General features: G+C 37.6%; 1 protein-coding gene across 1 annotated transcript in view; it reads left to right on the forward strand.

Moving 5' to 3' along the window:
* The window catches only part of MEOX2 (mesenchyme homeobox 2), a 54548-nt gene extending 47448 nt beyond the window's left edge, over window positions 1-7100 (forward strand). Inside the window, exon 3 of the mRNA XM_054817833.1 lies at window positions 5789-7100. Within this exon, the coding sequence (XP_054673808.1) occupies window positions 5789-6013 (225 nt within the window). The 3' untranslated portion in view covers window positions 6014-7100. The remainder of the gene's footprint in view (window positions 1-5788) is intronic.
* Window positions 7101-23078: the final 15978 nt, after the last annotated feature.

The following is a 23078-nucleotide window of genomic DNA, read 5'->3' on the forward strand; positions in this document are numbered from 1 at the left end:
ATCTCATGTTATCTTTAGTTAGTGAAGTGTACTGATAACTGACTACCATTTTTGTACATACTTTAAACTAATAGATTTGATTCTTCGAACCCTCATATTTATTCATAGAACAGGAAAAGGCACTTTTCTGGTTTTACATTCCTATTTTTTTTTATAAGTTTATTGAATTAATTATCACAAAAATACTATATACATGCAAAAAAGGTAAGTTTCAGCTGTATAACACCAGTGATTTCTGTAAAGTTCAGGAGTTTGACTTTCTTTAAAACTTGGCAGCGTTAAGTGTACTATCTAAAAATAACAGGAATGTTTTCAGAGCCAAAGAAAGTTGAGAAATAAACTTTTCATTTTTTTTAAATTTTGAAAAGTCACGGTTATTTTTTGTTATTCATATGTTTGTCTGCATTATAGGAAAGTGAAATAACAGATTAATAATAATAATAATAATAATAAAAGAAAATGGACAATGGCTGACCAGGGGCAGAACGCTTAAAAGGCTTGGTGATGTGGTCTTCCTGACACATCATTTAGGTGTAATAAAACATGGAATTTGGGATACTGACTTCAAAGACTCATACTTAGAAATATCCATCCCTTACAGCAAAATAACAGTTTCAACTGGCACGGTGCTCTTGTTTCTAATTTTTAAGGTTTGTGAGATATCAGGCCTCAAACTTTAATCTTGTTTGGGACTCATGCCACTAAAACCTGGAATAGAAAACCTAATTTTAGGAAAGAATTTTTCATTTCAGAAAAGAGCTTTTTTAAAGAGAAATGTCTTTTTTCTTAAAAGCAGACAGACAGCAAACGGTGTGACTAAGGTAGTGTGAATTCAGTCATGCTTTTACTTTTCAGACAAGAATGTCTTTATTACGAAAGACTCATTAATTATAGAAGGTATCTGTTTAGTGTTTCTCTAAGTACAGAATGCTAAAATCCCATGTCAAAAGGAAGTATCTGCGTTCTGCAGAGCATGGTAGAAGTCAACTGTTCTTATAGTTAATGTGACTGAAGGAATATTAAATCAGAAGTTCAGGCGATAGGCTCATTTGGAACCAAAATGGTGTGTTGATGTCCATATCATGAAGTTGTATTAAAGACAGACATGCAAGACAGCACATAATGTGACCCTTAAGCCCGTAAGCCTACTAAGGACCTATATATCATAAGTATACAATGATTACTTTAGTAATGTAGACACTAACAATGTCAACCCCCTTGTTTTGAATCTCCTCCCGTGATTCCTACAGAGTAGACCTTAAAACAAATTGATCGCAGCAAAAACATTTCTCTTGTACATCAGGAGGTGCACAATGTGAAATCATTTACTCGTATCTTAAGTAACAGTCTAATCATCAGATGTGGAGATGCAGATGCTAAACAACTTGTTGACTAAGGGAAAAGAAACTGTGCTTTCGTGCCAGTAAGCAGATGTGCTCAATAGACGGGCTCATAAGTGCTGATTTAGAAACAGCTGTTAATGGTACCATCATCTTTAATATAGTTCATTTCCCTCCACATCCTTTGTTTTCTGTACATACATATGCTTGCTCTATGCAGTTAAGTTGTGCTAGTCAGAGGGTGGAGAAGAGGGAGTGCATTTTAATAAATAATAGGCAATCAGGACCTGATTCTGGAAGGTGGTGAGCACTCTCGGCTCCTGCTGGAGCTAACTTAGCCTTGAAAAACAGCAGAAAAAGGTTCATAAAACCTACAGTATCAAGTTTGTCGTAGTAGATCTTTAAACTGCTTTGAAAGGATATTGTTTTTGCAAAAGTTCTAAAAGGCACAAGCTAGTTCTGTCACTGGAAAAAAGAGTTTTTCAAGTTCAGTTCAGTAAGGGCTTTTTCTCTCCTTTATTTTAATTTTAATTTTTCCTTTATTTTTCTGTTGTCATTCTCTCCTTTCTCTCTCTTGCTCTTTCTCACTCTTTCTTCTTTCTTTCATTCTCTCTCCCCTTTCTTTTTCCTCTCCCCTTTTTGTTTCTCAGGGTGTTTTGTTCTGATGCGTGTTTTGCGCAACACCTGTAAGTTTCAAATGAGTCGTGCATTTGAAAAGCACAGTTTTCCATGAATCCAGATAAACTGACACTCTGAAGTACTTCACACAAAGTTTCTTCACTTCCTTTCCATTACTAAAATATAGATGGATCACATATCAGTAACAACTATACCTTCCATAATTGATTCTTCAGCTCCAAAGGAAGTTCAGAATTCCAGTATCTGAATTTGATCTCTAGAGGAAATAACAAGTGAAGGACCTGTCTCATATTATTAGCACATGAGCATTAAAGAATTCATCTAGAGTCCATTGAACTCGATGGAAAAACTCACACTGACATTAGCGTGCTTTAAACCAGGTCAAAAGAGGATTTCAGTACTTTATAATGGAGGTCATAAAGAAATATATGTATAAAATACCTACCATATTCCTTTATGTAAGAGGCCTGCTGTACATTAACACAGCAAATATCATCAAAATAAACTAATAATATTTTCAATTAGAAACTTCACTATAATTGATTTCTAGCTTTTGAAAATAATCTTTGGTATATCAAATAAAGAAATTTCTTATTTTCTATTGTCTAAGTAAATCAGATACAAATTATTTGAAGTCATTAATAAAAAAGCCTAAAGGAGGGTGTTTTTAACTATTTTTGTTGTTGTTGTTGTTGTTTTAAATTGTTACAATTTTCTCTTTATGGGAAGCCTGACAGGCTACATGCCAGTCAGTGGTATATATTCTCCTACGGGAGTACCAGGGTTACTGTCTTCCCCTTACACTCAAGAGAGTGAATGCAAAGGTAGCTGGAGTCCTTTCAGCCCTACTTTCCTTAAATACCGTGTTTCCTACACAGTGGGTCATGTGCAGACATAGCGTTACATGCTGGATCCTCTGAGGAACTTATGAATGCATCTTGTGCTTATTCCTGAAAAGGGAACTGATCGTCCTTTAATTGATTTATATCAATTAATACACAGACGCTGACCTAGACTCATCCCTGGTGGAGGCATTTCAAGGCATGGTTGGATGAGCTAGTCTGAGGGTAGGTGATCTAAATGAGGAGGTACTGCCCAGCTTGTCCTCGCCCACTCATTCCCTGGAAGCTGGTGCCAATCGGTTCTCCCGGGTTTGATGCTCAAGGAGAGAGGCTGCACCCGACCGGGGTTTTGTGAAGTGGCTTGTATTATAAAAGCAGCAGCAACAAAATATTGCAAGAAAAAATGGAAACCAAAAAAGAATGATTTATTAAATTGGAGTAGAAAACAGTCAAAAAATGTCAGGCCAGCAGATGTGAGAGTTTAACTCTGTGAGAGGAGAACAGAAATGAACACCTGCATCAGGAGCCAGGCAGTAATCATCCTGCTCACATCTGGCCCAGCCCGAACGGTTTCTGACAATGACTGTAGCACCATTAGCTTCAGTTTCTCAAGTATCCAAAAATGAAATGGACGCTTTGGATTACTCTTCCAGTAAGTTAAAGCAGGTTGAATCCAGGCTGTGCACTGAAATTTTTGCTTCTAACGCATCATTGTTATTTTTCTTGAAACCACTTTTTGTATACGTTATTATTTTGTTTTAGGCTTTCAATGCTGTGACTTATTCTGTGAATGTTCAAGGACATGAAAACGTGGAGAATTGCTTAGATCTTTTAAACATCACTCCAATCCTGTCATTTCTTCTTACCGAATAAAATTATCTTGGCCCTTATTTCACAAGAAGAGTGATAATATTCTGCGGTACTGGGTTGAATACAAAGTGTATTATTTTTGATGTTTAGATTATGACTGTAGTTGCACCTACTGCAATGTCTGGCACTAGTAGAGTAGCATCCTTTGCAAGAGAAACTTCATTGTCTTAAAAAACAAAAATAAACAAAATGACATTTTAACTTCCCCCAGAAAGTTGCCAATGCTGTACTAATGCTGTACCCTTTTGAAGACACTGTTTCCATGGACACCTCTGATACGTGACCTGACTATGATAATTCCCAACTTCACAGCAGCCAGTAATAAATACCTTCCCCTTTACACTCATTTCATTTTACAAGCCAGATTCTTTGGCTCTGATGAGTTTAAAGGAAAGGATGTGCTGTGCTTTGAGGCTCTTAACTAACCTGGAATCATTTTGCTCTCTTCCCAAGTGATTGGCTTTAACAGCTTACACTGGCTTTTTAACAGGAACATAGAGTATAAAAAAATAAATATACCCCTCTTCCTTCCCACATACGTACATACAGATAGTGACGTTAACTATCAGTTCCATTGTAGTAAAATTTTAATGTAAAATTCAAAGTGATAGTAAAGGTTAAACACTGTGATGTTTCCTGGATGTATAAGACAGATTCAGCAAAACAGCATTTTTGTGGCTCTATTACTCATGTTGTACAATATGTCCTGCTGTGCCTGTTCCTTGCTGTTTCTTTTAAAACTCTGAAACACATTCTGCTAAACGCAGCAGAAGATACACCAACATTGCAAGCTTTCTTTCCAAATGAAAAGTTGCAGACATTGTTTATTTTTCTGTGGAACCTTCATGTGAAGAGCTGCACAGACACACACGCACGAGATTTTTTAGAAACATTAACTCTAAATGGATCAAACCCAACAATCTTCTATTCATACTGTTTTCAGTGACAATATTTTAAGTTGATTTGAAATCAGCCTTTAATCTGGTCTAATATATTAGACAGATGCTATGCACATCTTTTTTTTTTTTTTTCTTCTTTTCTTTTGGCTATTGAAAAAAAAGTCCTTGTGGTTTGCAGTGCTGGTACTTTAGAACTGTGCAAATAATTTAGATTTACTTCCCCCCCATATATTTCTCTACAGAGAAGGGGAGGAGGGAAATGAGTTTCAGCTGGAGTAAAATCTTGGGGTTTAATGTGACTTAAATACAGATACATTTTTAATCTTTCATGCTATGAATTTCTTTTCCATTCTCATCTGAAATTATTTGCTGATATATAAATGCCTTGCCCTCTGGCTTTGGGGGTATTTATTTGTCTGAAAAAATTGACCAGGGTCTAGTGCTAAATGTGGAAGAAAGGAGGATCAGTCAACTAGGATCATTTAAACACATTTCTGAAATAGACAGGGAAGTCGTAAGTTTTGATGGTAAAAAATGCTCTTTCAGATACTTCAGCAAGTTAAAAAAAAAAAAAAAAAAAAAGAGCTTTTTTAAAGTGCTCCACCTGAAACTCACCACCAGTTTACAGAAACAAACAGGCAGAAAGCAATGCAAGCTTCAGTGCAAGTTGCTTTCCAGAGTGGGGCCCCTCCTTTGAATGGAAATTAAAAGCACTATAAGCACGAGGGGCAGCCCCTGCCACCAGACGGGGCTCTCTGTTACACAAAAGGTAGGTTCTTCTGCGCAGTCCCTTGATGGGAACCATTTTGCCTCTGTTTCTCTGCCTGTGAAATGGCATTAATACGTTTTTCAAGAGTATGTGAACTTTTTAATGTTTTCTAAAGAGCTCTGAGATTGTCCTGTGGAGCCAACTGCTGCAGATAGCCCTGCTGCCTTCTTGCATAACCCCTTTCCCTCCTTTGCTGTGTTATCCTCACATCCTTAGGGTTCACACCCTATCCAAAACTGGATTGCCTGCTCTTCAGGGAAGGCTTGCTAAGCTTTTTAACATACAGACAGGAAAAAAAAAAAAAAAAAAGAAAAAAGAAAAAGAACACCCCCCCCCCCCCCGAAGTGCTGTGCTACAGCTAGAAAGATCATTATTACCTCCAATGACCCCCCCATCTTTATTTTCTTGTTTTGTCTTTCTTCCGCAAAGGTAAAAGTTTGGTTCCAGAACAGACGAATGAAGTGGAAGCGGGTAAAAGGGGGCCAGCAAGGGGCAGCGGCCCGGGAGAAGGAACTGGTGAATGTGAAAAAGGGCACGCTGCTCCCCTCCGAGCTCTCTGGCATCGGCGCAGCTGGTCTCCAGCACACGGGGGACTCACTAGCGAACGACGACAGCCACGACAGTGATCACAGCTCTGAGCACGCACACTTATGATACACAGAGAGTGTCCCAGCTCCGTTCTCAGGAAAGATGCTTTGCTGGCAAGCCTTACACAGGCATCGTTTACGTATGCAAGTGACTCTGGCAGTGATTTTTAAAGTTGTTATGGAAAATTCAGGCTTATTGTGTCTGCTTTTCTTGATTTTTAGATGGTTTACAGTAAGTGCCATGTCTTAAAGGTGCCTCAAGAGTGGAGAAGTGGAAGACGAACTTACTTTGAACATTCCAGATTTGTTTGTCATGTTTATGACAGCGGGCAGGTATTTTTGCTTTAGCTTGCACTGAAAATTACATTGCTCTCAACAGACGTTATATTCTGAAAACCACAGTGCCACAAAATCACTATCTAGTGGATAAGAAATGTATTTTAACTCTGTATATATTTACCTTACAGCATTTTCCTGTCTTCACTAATTTTAGCAATGCATTCATATTAGCTGATGGCAATAGTCACTCATGACAATAAATGGCTTTTTGTCTCTTTATTTTTGTTTTGTTTTTCCAAAGACATACAATACATGCAGATACTTTTGTTCAAGTAGAGAACAATACAATAGTGTCTGCTAGGACACGTCCTTGTGTGACAGACAAAACAAACCTTATGTTGCATTTACTATCAACTGCTGCTAATAGGGTATTATTAAACTTACCTAGCTCCTCAATTCTTCTTATCTTATAACTGCAAAAAATGATTTTTTAGGATCATAAGGATAGTCCAATAACCTGTCAAAAATGTCATGTTCCACTCATGCTCGGTGGAAACTTCCCAAAGGATTATTCATTTCTACTTTGTCATAATTGAGTACATTAATAAATACTGACACTCTGCAGAAATGTTGTTGCTTCATTTTCAGTTTAAAAAAAAAACAGCGGATAAGCTGAAAGTTATTATCAACTGCTTATGTTGGTAGAAATCAAAATATGAAGGTAACTCAGTATTGTGTCCCACATGTAAAATCAAGACACATTTTCTGTTATAAGCTTTTTTGTACATACAGGCAAATACCAAACCCCAAAATTTAATGCAAACCATTGATTGTACTTTGTAAAGAAATATGTTTAATAAATAATCCTTTTTAAATAATTGTGATCTCTCTACAGTGATTTCATAGAAAACTTAAAGCATTCTTTGTAAAAGTCCTAAGCAGCTCTGCCTTTTTCGGGTCTTTTGGAACTTAGTCTGTCTTTGGACAACACAAAGCTATGTTTTCAAATTTAGGCTTTTAATCTTGGATAAAGCTTCTACCTTGATCCATTTGGGAAACTCTTTCCTTTAGCCGGAAAAAGACATCTAGCAGCTAATGATGTCTTCAGCCAAAACCAACAAGAGCTTGTTCAACCATTTTTCCAGATTTAGAGCAAATATAAAGGGTTATTTTGTTGGACCTTGTTGAATGATGAAAGGAAATAAATATCAGGAAGGGCTGCATGCTTATGTTATGCCTTTGGTCAATAAGCTGTTCAGGAGAAAAAAAGAGAATATCGCCAGAAACTTTGGAGATGAATTGGACTGGGTAGATAGAAGGAGCTGAGTGAAAGAAAGAGCGAGCAAGAAGTGTGCATATCCTAGTAAATGCTTGTGAGCATTCCCTTAAGTTCTGTTATGTGGAGCAGTCGGACATCATAAAAGTTAAATGCGATCAAAAACTCTGTTTTCCAAATCCTTTCCACTGTAGGTTTGATGTTTCTTGCACATTAATTGTTGTCACAATCATTTTAGTTTAAAATATCCAAGCAATGGGTAATTCATTTCTTTAAAGACTTCAGAGCCTTTTATTGATTCCAGCAGTTAAGGCGTTCTGTGTTTGTTTCTTAGCTGTTTTTCAAATGCCTTTGTCATACGAAATTGCTGAGAATGGGAGTAGTATACAGAAGTAAGCCAACTACTTGTGAATACTTGATATTTTTGATTTCATGGCTGGATGGGAAAGTTTTTTTGGGTGGTGGTGGTAATTATCAAAACAGAAGAAAAAACCCCAGTGATTCAGACTAAAGCTTTTTATTCTTGGCTGGCTTTTCTCCCTCTTAAATAAAAAATAGCTAAATTTCACAATAAGAAATGAGAATGAAAAGTTGAAAATCTTGAATTTTCAAATAACACCTTTTAACAACAGAGGGTCAAATATAATGTGACTTATTTTGCTAGTAAAAAGGGGAGAGAAGACTCTTGTCTTTCTTGCGAAAAATGCCTTTTCAGGTTTACAGAATTGTTTGTTGCTGTCTTGCTTATAAAGTTTAAGACTGAACCTGAAAAGGGATCAGCCAAGCTGGCATTTTACAGAACAACTGGAAGTGCTTTATTTACGTTACCTGAAATGCACCAGCGATGTGTTCCTAGCCCAAGGCATTGTAGGAGGTGCATTATTCTGTTAGCAGCACTGTGATTTGTCTGGGATACTTGCAGTGGGGGAGCAGCCAATATGTGTGATGATGGCAATCCATGAGCCATAATAATCTCATTACCAGGAAGAATTTTTTCCTATTGAGAAAGATAGTCTTTTTCCATTTTCCTAGTTTTAACTGAATCTGTTGAGACTTAAAGCACAGGTTGACGAGAGAGAAACATGTGCAGATGGATTTACAGTGCTAGGAGAATTTTTGTTTAGATAATTGAATGAAACTTCAAACAAAGGACCAATTTATGCAACTTTATATTACAGAAAAAAAGAAGGCTAACGAAATCGATTGTCTCCTATGCTTTAAAAGCAACTCAGACTTTGAATTTGGCTGTAAGGTGCTAACTATATGTAGTAACCTCTCAGATTACTTAAAGACCTCTGGTGGCTTTAAACACCTGCTTTGTGGGTGCACCATTGGTAAGTGCAATATGGTGCAGAGATCCCGCACTGGCGAAGGTTGAAGCTACGAAGTCTAAGCACAGAGAGATTCCTACCATGGTCTTGAAGGAATTTACTTACAAGCACAGCCCCACAGAAATACAGACGTGCTTCTTCCAGGTTTCAGCTAGCCCATATTCAAGCCACACATAGCAGCAACGAGCGCCCTGCGCTTAACTCCACTTTGTGGGTTAGCGGATCTGCTCAGGACTCATCGATGCAGATGATGTCTCATTTTGTTCTGAATACCCCAATTACTCAAAAACTGTCTTATGGAAACCGCCGGGATCAATCACCTGCTGTAACATATTATGACTTTGTATCAAAGTTTTAGCATAATTTTGTTGCTGAAAACAGCTATGGATAAAGGCTTGCAAGCTATAACTCGAAGTTTTGGATTTAATCTTCATTGGTTTATGTATATCTTCACCCTAACAGAAGGTTCTTCTACCAATCTAGCCATATGGCATAGCTAAGAGTATACCGTTTAACAGAGGGACAAAATCAAGCCCTAGAATTGTGATTTGCCCAAAGGTGTGCAGGCACTTGGTGGTAGAATGACATGTGATGAAACCTAGTTTGGTTTGTTTATCTTTATTAGTTCCTGTTATTAAATAGTGGTTAATCACTTTTATATCTTATTGTCCATGAATCCTGCTTCTGAGGACTAATGATGGATTTTTTTGAGTTACAGTAATTTTGATGCCATATCTGTCCGGAGTCCACCTCTCTTTGATGTTCTGTTGTTAGTGTATTACTGAGCTAGAGATAGAAATGTGTACTCTTAGTAAACATACACAGAAAATATAATTGACTGTAAAAAGGCAGTGATGCTTAACAGTTTAATTTTTGACATGATGGATGATCAGAATTCCTTTTTCTTCTGTCTTTGGGGTAGAAGGTTATATTTTATTTGCAGGGTTTCTTTCTCTTCCCTTATGGCTGTTCAGTTTTTATTTTGCTTTTTTGTTTACTATGGCTTCATTGTTTTCAGATTTATTTTTACAAAAGCAGTTCAAGGGGTGTGGTTAAAATAATATCATTACAAGCTAGCTGAACTTATTAAATCACATATTGGAAGTAGTTCGGTAATTTCATTAAATGCTTACCTTTTCTTGACTTTCTTTTCTTTTCATTGGATCCAAAAATAGTCAAAAAAGGAGCACAAGAAGGAGAGACTCTATACCTATGTCTTTCTACCACAGGCCAAGTTTCAAGGTAGTTTATGTATCGTACTTTCTTAAATGAAGGCTCTGACTGCTGAAATAATATTATTTGTACAAATAAAGAAAGGGACACCATTAGGACGTGCACCCTTAGTAGCTATGAGGAAACATAGTTATATAAGTTAGGGACAAAATGTCAGCTTGAGCCTTCGTTTAGAATTTCCTGGCTTCAGTCAGTTTATGTCTCTTGGGTGAGCTTGTGTTTAATAGAGTACATGCAGTATTTAAGATTGGCTACAAGATTCAAGAAATTTTAGAGTAGTGTTTAACCAATTACGTACCGTAATTTAATATCGTTATGTAATGTGTGTGGATTGAAAGGGAGATTTCTGTACACAACCTGATGTCTATATTAATTTAAAAAATGCAATGCAGTCAATAGCCGACAATAACTGGCGTAGAGCTTCACCGATGATGCACATTATTACCTCAAATTAATAAGGACTTAATAGAGCTCATTTGCTTTTATATATTTCTATTCATTTTCATTTTAAGCCCAGAGTCTTCTGACATCATTTACAGCTGAAAGCTGCAGTGTAGGAATCGATTTCAATGTAATTTAAGGCCCCTGGCTGTTAGTCAGGGCCTCCATATGGCATAATAAGTGGTTATCAGAGTCATCTGTATAAACTGCAAATGTATTAGAAGTTTCTCAGCCATTTATTCCTCCTGTCCAAGTCGTGTATGCAGATCTGTTAGTCATTGTCCTTTGCCTGGCATCTGAACTGTCATGACTCCTACCTGAGGAAATTTGATGAAACTTTACTTTCATTCAGTCAAAAACAATGACCTGGGCAGTAGACTTGGTTAGTACCAATGTACAGAGAAGACCCCAAGAAGCGTTGCAAATCAAGAGCTTGTTAAATAGTAATTGTAGGAGGAAATAATCATAGTTCCCTTTTTTTCAGTGCTTTTCTGTAGACAGACTCCAAAGATTTTTAAAGTTTTGAAATAGCCTTTTTAATGGATAAACAACAAGGGACTCAAGTAATTTGTACTGGTCACCTTGTATCATAGGCCCAGTAAGCCTTTTAGGATTAGGTTCAGTGCCTTACTAAATGTGCTGTGAGGACTTAGTTCTCTGTTCTTTTTTTATCTTACTTGGTCCTTGAATGCTTTCTATGACAACCTCTCCCAACTCTTCAGACCCTGAGTTCTTCCCCTAACAGGATTCACAAAAAAAAAAAAAAAAAGAGTAAATATGTGGTTCTTCAAAGGGCAAGTGAAATATACAGTTGATACAAGGTATACAAATGTGATCCAGGACATTAAATAACAATTAAAATGGCATTAGTTCTGTTCCGAAGACTAATTGACTGGAATAAAGCATATTGCCACGTCCCTGTTCTTTCCATAAATGGTTTCACACTTCTGTGTATCAATGTGATCATTTCAGAAATTTTTACCTATTATGTTTAGATCTATTAAGGTTATATACTTGAATTTAAATATTCAGTTCTGATGTCTAACAAACTAACTTTACTAGTCCACAGATAGACTTCTCTCGAGAGGGAGACAAAATTTGGCCATAAGTACTTTTCTGCTAACGTTTAGATTTTATTTGTAAATTTTGAAAATTTAGTATCCATTAAGAGAAACCTTGTAAAAAGTTATTTTACATTAGTGACCAACAAGTTTCAGATTCACTCATCCTTTAAGTAAATAGCACAATAATTGATTTCTGTAGGAACTTTCTTGTCTTATAACCGCATGATAATATCATGGGTTTTGTGTTATAAAGGTGTGCTCCAAAACCATATGAAGCAATGAACATGGCAAATATCTATAAAAGTGGTTTACTATTTAGGGACACATTCTCATCCTTAGTGTCACCATGAATATATAGACACTATATATGTTACTTATGTTTGCTTATGGACTGCAGGGTTTTTAGAAATATGCCTATTCTGAATGCTTACCACATCATTTGCCAAGAAAGTCACAGGCACAGCTGAGAAAATACTGAAATGGGCATTTTCCCAAATTAAAAATTTATCTTGAAAAGTGCCCTTACAAAAATTTTATGCAATCACCACAGAAATGCATTTAAGAGAGTAAAAACTACCAGGGGAGAAAAAAACACCCCTAGTTTGGAATTACAACACATTGTAAATAATTTTGTATATGTATTTCTATAATTCGCACGTGTATACCTATTTATTGGAACTGTGGAAATAAAATGCACAATTTTTTAGTTCGTAAGTGATACTAAGTACAACATAGAGCTGTTGCTTTTCTAATTTTAGCATATTCGCATAAGACATTTGATACTGATGACAATATTATGAAGAGTTCTCAGGACTCCTTTTATATAGAATATTTTTGCAGGAAAGGAGTAAAGATTCTTCTAAGGAAGCAAAGGACCTCATCTAAAGCCTATAGATGGCAATGGAAAGATTACGATTGATTTCACAGGGATTTGGATTTAGCCCAAAGTACACACAAAAGTTCATACAAATCAGTGAACAGTCCTGGATTAAGACATTAGCCAATAATTTCCAAAGTGACTGTTGATTTTGTGCCTCCGTTATGACACATGGTATCCTGATTTCAACAAAGTTTTAAGTACACAGTGAAAATTAGGACCACTTTATGGAAATGTGAGTTGAGGACCCCATATTACTAGCCAGTTAAGAAAATTTTGTTCTCGGTTCTAACAAGAGTCTTATAATATGGGATTTCTATAGCTGGCAAATCATCACATGATGTTATTAAATCATAGATTTCATAACCAATATAAAAGCAACTTGCTGTGCTGCTTGCCTTCTCCTGTAATTTGTAGCATTAGTAGATAAGAAAAATAAAGCACATTATATATAGAGGTAGGTTTGAACAGATGTTCCCGAATGGTTGCGGTGGGGTAGGGGTGTCGAGGAAGGTAAAACTTTCCTTCCACTCAGATGTCTGTCTTGAATTTCTCACAGTTTGTGCAGACAGTTTGGCTCACTTCCAACATACATCGTTGCCTGTCTGGTATGAAAAATGCCATCTGTGGTGTATGGAAGTTCTTTCTTTAAAAGTGGCCTGCTAATTATTCTTCAGGCAGGTGTTACTAAAGTGAAGTCAGGTGTCAAGCATGGTATAACCTTCGAATTGCTGAAAATTGCCCCGTTCTTGTATGCTATTCTTTCCCAAAAGAATAGAACAGAGTATTACAGAGAATTGAAATGTTGGTTGATACAGGAGTGAGATGACTCATGCAGTGGTATATATCGTGGTGACACTCAAAAACTGAAAGTTAAAGGATGTGGGTGGAATGAAGTGTATAAATTTTCCAAAACAAATATCCTTCTGATTCTTATAAGCTGCCTTTCTGTTCCTTTACGTTTGCACTGCCATCTTGCAAAATGTTAAAAATCCTGATGCTCTCAGAAATTTCAGACGGGGTAAAAGGTGGTGGAAAGAATTTCCTTCTGTGCTTTAATAGACTGGGAGAGCCGTTTGTTGAAAAGAGGGGGGAAGACGGCTGTATTGTGTGAATGACACCTGCAAATTCTCACCTATATTCACTCTCCAAAACACTCGCGCTTTAAAGCTTTTTGAAGATTAATAGGATGGTTAATGGGCCAGAATCAACACATGGGGGCTGCAGGCAGCCATTCAACTGATCCATGAGCCGCGGCTCCCAGGATAAGCACTGCTGCTGCCTCTCATTTACAACAGTTAGTCTGCTCCTCTGTTCCTTACATGACATCAGCCCTCCCAACAGAAGATGAAAACTCACCACGCTGAGCCAGATGTTACAACACTTCTCTCTCCCTAGCAGATGAGTGTTGTTAGGAGGTGAGGGATTACCAGTATAAATGCAAGGCTTCCTATTTCCTATGCCGATTTCAGAAGGTCTTTTGAATAAACAGTCCTTCTACTCTTTGTAATCTTGGCATTCAGAATGAATGAAAGCGTTAGTGGTTTAAAAAAATGAGAATGAGGAAAGCACAGGCACATTTACTCCTTTTGACAGTAAGACTTCGCATTGTTTGCTTTATCAGTGATGAAAGTAATCCAACTTTCTCCCCAGTCTTATGCAGAACCCTTGACAAAATATTTACAATAGGTTGATATGACACTGAGATAAAGAGCAGTCCTGTAAGTAACTGAGTATCTAGTGCTGTTACATTTTTGATCAATCCCGAGACATCTGGATGATTTTGAACTACCAGTCTTCTACTACGAAGAACAGTTTTACTTTCATAAGGGCTTCCTCTTGTGTTTTCAATATCATGCTTAGCCTCTGACTGACTTAGCATATTGTGATAATGAGATGTACACAAAGCACTGGCATGCAGCATTATTCAGATGATTTCCTTTTTGGCTCAGCCAGATTCCTGTTAAAAGTTATACGGACTCTTAAGAGACTAACAAAAGAAGAATTAAAGATCCAGCAATGGCACGAAGATAAGCCTGATGAAACTGCAGTTAGGTTCTCGTGAAATTGAAAGCAGACTTCGTATGAATACATTTATTGAAATATACCAGTGACATTTCATTACACAACAAAATCAAAAAAACCTAAACCCCTTTCTTGGCCTGGGTTGAATACCTCTCAAAATCCCACTATTTACTTGTTAGAGTGGGTTCTTCATTAAATTTGCAGAATAGAGGCTTAGATAAACACATTTTGATTAGAAAGAAAGGAAAACAAAGCTGAAAATTGTGCTGAAATTGTTCCTGTGCTGTAAGGCATTAATGGCTAAAATCCATCCCATGCTTGCTCACATTATGGATTAAATGAGGATGAAGCCATAACTTTGTGACTGAGTCCATCCTACAATGGCTTTTTGAATGACTTTGTGAATATAGCATTTGACAGTTCAATACAGAGATTTATTTTAATTCTAGCGGGAGACTATAGTCTCCTAACACATTTGCAAGACATGTGCAAACACCTTCCACTGCCTCAGAATAGCAGAAAATAACAAGGGTATAAAAAAAGGCTTTTTCACTGAACAGTTCTTTTGGGGTCATCTTTGATGAGTCTGATAAAGCTCTGAGGACCAAGGTGGATATAGGTTTCTCAGAAATTTTGACAGCAAAAGATTATCTTATCATCCAGGTATTTAAATTGGCATCTAAAGAATCATGCTGAACGGTATATGCAGCTTTATGCAAACCATAAGCACCTATTATCCCTATTTTTGCCTATCACTGCTGTGCAGCTCGCTCTGAGGTGAAGCTTCCCAGCTGTATAACAAGTCAGAGAATGACAACGGAAGTCAATGTGAATAATGATGTATCTAACCGCAACTGCAATTGGCTTCCTTAACACCACTTTGATTAGTGCAGTTACACAAACTATATTTTAATTGGGACACTGGGTTTCTCTCTTTTGTGTCTTATTTTTTCCTATCTGGAAGGAAAACAATGTGTGGATTTTTTTTTTTTAAAGTGAATTGGGAAAGCCAAATATGACTGCAACAATTACTTATATAAATACAATTTGTGATTTTTAGTAACTATGAATTGGCAGATATGTCTCACCTATCAGCTGAGTAATGGCAAATTCCCCATACTCGCATCAATAAAGTCATTGGTATTGTATCTCTCTCTCAAATGCAGAAAGGAAGATGTACAGAAAAAAAAATCATCAGCTCAGTTCCCACACTGATCTTCTCCAATTCAAGTACAAGCATGTCCTAACCTGGAATAAAACATGAGATTTCATTTTACAAGTGATGCTGTGATGCTCAAGGCAATAAGGATATCTTATTTCTAAGCACATTTAAGATTTTTTTTGGTGTGTTTGTAAGTTACAACATCAAGTGAAGACTTAGTGACATATCTGAGATGAAATCAAAAAATTCCTCTGAATTTAATTAACGTGATTCATCAGAACTCTTCATTGATTGTATCTATTATATCTGCGACATATCTATGATCATAGAGTACCCAACCTGTGAACTTTTTGGAAAATGTAATTCTTGTTCTGTGGAAAATTTGATATTTGAAATTAGTTTTCACCCTAAATCAAGTTGCAGAGTGAACCTGATCATAACAAAATCATCAACAAAGAAAACATTTACAAAGCAAAATTGAAACTTGTAGAGAACATATATATGTATAAAATGTTTTGCGTTAGAATGCTACTTTCACATTTAATTTTTTGTTTAAATTAGGGAATTTTTTTTTGCTTTGTCTTCACACTATTGCAGTGGCTTAGGCATCTCGTATAGGTGTGATTTGGAAAAATAAAATTAGATTAAGTACTTATGTGAGCAATGGAACAATTCAGAGAATTTCAATTGCCCAAAATAGCCAAGGAAAATAATGTAGACATTATTCCCCTTCTCATCTGGGCAAATAAAAAGAAAACTCTCGGCTTCTGAAACGCTAGTTGGCATAGGGTCCAAGACATTTTTAATATGATATCAGTAAGATAAGATGTCTGTGGAGGAAGTTTATGTAGGAATGTGCTTCACTGGAGCAGAACGACTGGATGTGACAGATATCAACACTTTACACACTATTTGCATTCCCGGTAGTTCAGAATTACACATCGAATGTCTCACTGCAGAGCCTAATGTCAGCTGCAGTATTGTAATGCTAAAGCAAACACAGATCTGTATGCGATAATTACATCTAGTTTCTAGCAGAAGAAGAAAAAAAAAAACCCCAACAACAAACTGCCACAGAAAAAAAGGAAATAATCCTCTAAGAAGCCTTTTCATTGACAATTTTCTTTGCTCACTACATTAGAGTAAAAGCCAGGGATTGCTCAGGTTGGAAGGTAAAAAACCTGAAAAAATATAAAGGCAAAAAAATATAGAGAGCTAAACTGGAGACATAGATCAACATGTTTCAAATTCCTTTAGCTTTGTGACAACACTTGGACTCCAAAGGTACACCAATATTCAGTGGTACTTCTCAAAGAGTGTCTGAGGTTAACATTAACTTTCTTCTCTGAATTCTGAAGAGTCGGTAGAGGAAAGTCTGTGTTCATTCTCAGTTTCCCCACTTCCCATCCCATCCCTTCCTCTCTCTACATTCCAAATCCAACGATATACCTCTCTGTGGCCCAAAAGAAAGGACTAACGATGTTACAGAAATGGCTTAAACATGTCAACAGCAGTTTTACTGATTGAGAACTGTGGTCCAAAAACTTCAGTGATTTACAAGGAACTGGAGAGAGTTGTGAGCAAAATGTGGTGTGGTGTTTTTTTTTTTTTTAACTGAAAAATGTAAAAAAAGTGTATTTTATAAATTGTACTGCTTTATTCAGATTGACTATTCAGATTGTGCTAGATTTCATAATCTTTTAAGAATGAACATGCATTCCCCAGGTAGCTCATCAGTCTCTTAAAAGCCAGAGAGATGGTTCGTGTCAAAATGACGGAGTTGATTCATTGCAAACCTACTCTAAGTAGACAGAACTGACCTTGATAGTTGCATCTGGACTTTTGCAACTCTTTCTAATTTTCCACTATTTTGTCTCCCAGTATCTTGAAAATTGCCACAAAAAAACCCCACAAACCCCTAAGCATCGCCCAAAACACTACACATACAAATCTTACTATTTGGATTGGGCTTTGGCTCAGATATTAAATCAGTAAGTGTTTCAGAACAGGTAAACAGCACAGCGAAGAAAACCTTACAGACATCTTGATTGCAGCTGCTGTGTAAGTTACTCTGTAATACTGGAAGGATTCCCCACAACTAAATATCAGGGAATACATTCCATACTTATGACATACAAATTTGAAGCCTATTTCATTCCCTGAACATAAAAAGAGATTAGAAACATTCATGAGTATATGGAGAACTAAATTTTGGAACTAGAATGAAGGAGGGAAAAAATAGGCATTTCATAAGTGAATTTTGTAGGGGATAATCTTTTTTTCCTCAAAGTGATGCATATGCATAAATGAAAATTCTGTTTACCTTTTCATTTATAATCATCATATGCAAAAGACAAAAAAAAAGAAAAAATATTTTGCTGCAGTAAAGTGCGGCATATATTACTCGTATTTAATTGATCATACTCATTTCAATAATTTATCAAGTAACTTTTAGAGTTATTCTTGCTTTTCATACTGTATTAAAAAGTGTGGGGCATGAAATGAACTTCAAGCTCACAAAATGAAAAGCAAAAGATGGAAAACATTTATCCTTAACAGACAGTTCCATTGCTTATGCATTACAGTAGTCTTTAATTACCTCATCATATGCTACTTTGTACCAGGACCTCTAACTAGATTTCTCCTCTAGATTTCAAATATCCCAGAAACTTTGGAGTTTAATGACTTTTCACTTGTTTGCTTTCCTTTTTTTTTTTTTCCATAACATTTTCCCCCCAAAAAAATTATTTGCAGATTTTGTTTAATTTATTAATTAGCTTTTGCTCTGGTTTTAATTTTTCTTCAGTACAAATTTCAGCTGTTAGCTATTTCTGAAAGCTTCCAGGGCCTTCTGGAGCTAAGAACTTCAGTTAGTTAACTTCAGAAAGAGAGACTGTTGATTAAGAAGGGCTTGCAACTTCTGTCTTTATCTGATTGCTGATTAGGAAAGAACCTATTTAGGTCAGGAGGACTTCAGCTAATAGCTGTTTTGGCAGTTACAGAGCCAGCTGGGGTGTGAAGAGCATGCTGGAATGTCTCCGGGCAGGATGGGCTTGTATGATATTGTAAGGTTTGGTCCTGAACACGTGACAGATAGATTACCTGGAGCGTATCAAAAGCAATGAAGGATGGCTTTATGCAGGTTTGGGCTGTGGGGAGCACTTGGTGCTTCTTCCTGGGGTGGCCTCACAGTGGGAGGTGTGCTTTGGCAGAAGTACTTATGCACTGGGTAAGGGAACGGTGGCAAGAAGTGTGTGACTGTGTAGCGTCAAGGATGACAAGCAGGTGATGGACAGGGTCTTCACAGAGCCCCTGGAGCAGCATGAGCGTTGGATGTAACAAAGGAGGGAGAGTGAGAGGCTACTTGTGGTTGGGTGCTGGATGGGCCCTCCCTGGGTAGAGGAGGCTGGCAACTTGTGACTCTGGGCAGCAGGAGAAAAGCTCCTTCTTTGCTCTTAGACCTGAATTTGCAGCGTGGCTGCTGTGGTGGCTCAAAGGCAAGGAAGAACACAGAGACAGAGGTGAGCACTAGCTCCAGCGTGGCAGGGGACAGTGGCTAGAGACTCCCTCTGTGCGATGGTGGGGTGGCAGTGTCCATCTCCTACCAGGCTTGCTGGCACAGGAGGCCTGTTGCCTGACAGGGAACCAGGCAACTTATTCACTAGAAGAAAAGCAAAGGTGTTCTACCACTTTTGGTAACTAAGCATTTTACTCTTTTTATTTTGTTGAAATGCATTAATTGCACTCAGCATTTATGATTCTCTGTAGTTTATTTAAGGGAATCACCCACAGAAAGTAATCTTTTCCTCAAGGATTAGCAATTTGCAGGCTAGGAAGAAGTAGAAACTATGTGATTTTCCTAGGAAAAAGAAATTATTCCCTGTTCCTCATGATAAAGAAAAATAGTTGATTTAAGGCCAGATGATTCTTGAAGATCTCAAGCTTTAAAATATTACCCAGTGATTTTTATCAAGTACATCTGGTGCTGGTACTAGATTATATCTTTCAAAAGGTCTTCAGTGTCAATTTATGACAACTGTCTTTCTGTTGATTCTCTAGGACTGTTCCTTACGATAAAAAATTCGGTGTTGTGGTTAGTCTTGTTTGAAAGGTGGTACTTTCTATGTTTCCACTCAGAAATGACCCAAATGATTCCTGCCTGTTCATATGCAGTAAAGTGGTAGCATGTGCTCATGTCATGAGATGTTTCATAATTTTGTATCCACCTAGTATTGATATTCATACGCTGCTAATTCAAAAATGTGAAAGAGACTATTCTGGTGATAATAAATAAACAGTTATAATCACTGGTCAGATAGTACAAAGACCTGTTAAATAGGTTATAACATGTCTGATCAAATGATCTTAATGTATAAGATATCTATTCTGAATCCGAGGTTGTAAGCTATATAATGTTGACATACCATGTAGGTTACAGCATGCAGCAACTTGAACCGTGGTGTTCCTAATAAATTAAACTAAAATAAGATTTTCAGAAATCATAGTGCAAGAAATTGCACAGCAGAGCATGCCAAATAAAATCTGGAAATAGTCGCAACAGGTGGGCAGGCTGGTCTTCTAAAGTTACTTGATGGGCCTGCCTTGAAGATGGAATTTATTTTTCCAGTAACTCCCATCCCCTCTCCCACCAAAAAAACAAAACACATTTTTCCTCAGTAGGAACAAAAGGTTAAAGTATTTCAAGAGCAGAAAATGCTGGGAAAAATAGTACAAAAATACCCTTAAAAAGTTTCTGCCTTATTCTTCAGCCTGCCTGGTGACTGCTTCCTGACTCATTAAGCAGCTGTGTTGTCTGCATCAGAACTGGGCATGAGCAAGTGTGGGGCTGCTCATGGCTTAAAAGCAGCTTCTTGGAGTTGTTTCAGGTTCTGCAGAGATAAGCAGCCCAAGAAGCCAGCTTCAGGGAGTGCCAATAACTGACCTAATTAAGAGTCCAACTCTTAAGCAGATTGGTAGCTGAACACCAATGGATGGGGCAGCCTAGGAGCCCACCCCTGGGCAGCTGAACAGCCCAGGCAATGAGGCATGCAGACAGAGGATGAACAATCATTTAGTCAGACCACATGCCTGTTTATTGACAAATCTTTCTACAGAGCTTAGGCATGAGATACTGAGACAAGTTTGATATTCTGAAATTCCCAAGCTTTCCTCAGCTGGGTAGAGTCTAGACTACAACATCTTCCTGATTATCCTTTCTGTTGTGAATGTCTGTCTTGACTTCAGTCCAGAACAACTCAAGACAGTTTTAGCATTTTGTTTGGTTGGACAATTTTCTGCTGGTGGAGCAAGTTAGAATGGCTCGGCTCAGTGTCTAATGACCACCAGTGCTTGCACAAGGAAAGCAGTGAGAGTGCACAATGTGCAGCTGGAAGTGGGGGAGGGCTGAAACCACTCAGACTCCCTTGGGAACTTCTTGCCATTACAGCACTGTTCAAGAAAGCTAACATGCAAACATGTTAGAGGGCTTTCTGCTTGTGATTGGCTCCCAGAAATCAGTCAGAGCTTCAGGATGAACCTCCCTGCTTGTCTTCCTTGCAGTTAGCATAGCAGCTACACCAAAAGGGTTTTCTATCTCTAAGGTTGTTCTATTAGAATAGGAACTAGAACAAAGTAGCTTCTGAAATAGAAAACTGAATTTTTTCTGATTGAGGACTAATAAAAATATGGACCATGAATGCCAATTCCCTTGCTGCTCACTGTGTCTTAATAGCAAGCCATTACCTTCAAACTTTGCCTCAGCTTGCAATCTTAGCTGGTTTCCGGGTTGCAGCAACCTCTGCAAAGCTCCTCTGGTCTCCAGGAAAGCCTCCTTCCTGCAGCTCTGAGCCACTGTTGTCTTCTTGATCAGGCCCCTGCCTTCTCATCTCATACTACGTATTTCAGCTGCTATACCTCTTGGGCTATCCCAGCTTGCAACCTGATGGTCCCCTGTGGATCCTGTGGAGATCACCATCTTCCTCTCCTTCCAGAACAGAATATGCCCCATGACCCCATCCATGTGTGGCAGCTAGAACATGGGGCACCACAGAGTTTTCCTGTCCAGCCAAAACCTATCCATAAAATGCTGTATATAACACATGTAATCATGTGAATAGGCAAACAAGAGAAAAAGCTTCCATCCTGCTAGAGACTGGCCTTCCAGGAAGAAAAAGGATAACTTAAAGGGAAGTTACTGAAGTGCTGATGTAAAGGAAGCGTCAACTGTTTGAATGTAGTTGCATGCTGACATATGATAGCCTGCTAAAGCCATATTTCTGGCAAATGCACAGGAAGCGGCGACTCTGAGCTGTTCACTTGATCTAATAATCTAATAGCTTGCTGCTGCTAAAATGAAGAAGTCCCATTTCCACCTCATTTTCCTATTGCTGGCTTGTAGCTGTGTGGTCCTGCCTTCTCTCTCCTGGGCTTTCATATGCCAACTGCTGCACTCCCATGAACCACTTGCTCACCAGAGCAGCAGAAAAATGTAAAACACTTTCTTTTCTGGCTTACTTTCTTATGAGAGTTTGTGAGGTAAATCAGCTCATGAAGGAACCCTAGCAATTGTTATCATGCCATGGCAAGGTAAATGGTGGAGGAAGCCTGTTAGAAGTAAAGAAGGAGAGGCCAGTGCTGCCCACCCGTTTCCCAGCAGAAAATCAGCATCTGGTTCAACTAAGTGGGGAACCAGAGTCTAAGGAGCAAATGATTCATGTGCTCAGTACACTAGGGAACAGAGGAAGGAAGATAAGAAATTTTAAGAATTAAAAAAAAAATAAAAAAATTTGTCCATAAGAGAAAGGACAAAGGTATCAGACCTATCATCACGTTAAAAAAACCTAAACAACCTGCTGTAGGATCAAAAATAGATGCTAATAACAGAAACACAGAGGATAAAGTTCTAATATGTACATTTATCACAGTAAGTTTCCCCAGAAGACTGCCTGAAGGATGTATTATTTTCTCTGGGCATCTTGGCAACCCTTGAATGAATTGATTTTGCTAACAAGTTGCACTGAATTAAATAACTTATAATTATCATACGAGCACTGTTCTATGGTTAACAGCCCTGCATAGAAAAAAAAGGAAAGTTAGCAGTAAGTGGTTAAGTCCATGGCATGATGTTGATTAATATGCAAAACATCCCTCTTTTCAGGGATTATTAGTATTATGCTGTTCTTAAGAATTGCATATTAATACATGTAGCTTATATAATATGAACAAATAAGCATCTGACTATTTTTTTAAAAGGTACTATACGATGTAGGGTTTATCACTGGCAAAGCCAATATTCAAAATATTTTGTAATACCAGTTTTACAATAATGCTGATGCTCTAGTGCACCCCCAGTGACATCCATTGCCAAGCACAAATATAGGTGCTGTATACCTGGAGTAGTGATACCAAAAAAAAATTCCGACATCTGCTCATCACAATGTACTTA

The sequence above is a fragment of the Grus americana genome, chromosome 2 (assembly GCF_028858705.1).
Source record: "Grus americana isolate bGruAme1 chromosome 2, bGruAme1.mat, whole genome shotgun sequence".
NCBI classification, from domain to species: domain Eukaryota; kingdom Metazoa; phylum Chordata; class Aves; order Gruiformes; family Gruidae; genus Grus; species Grus americana.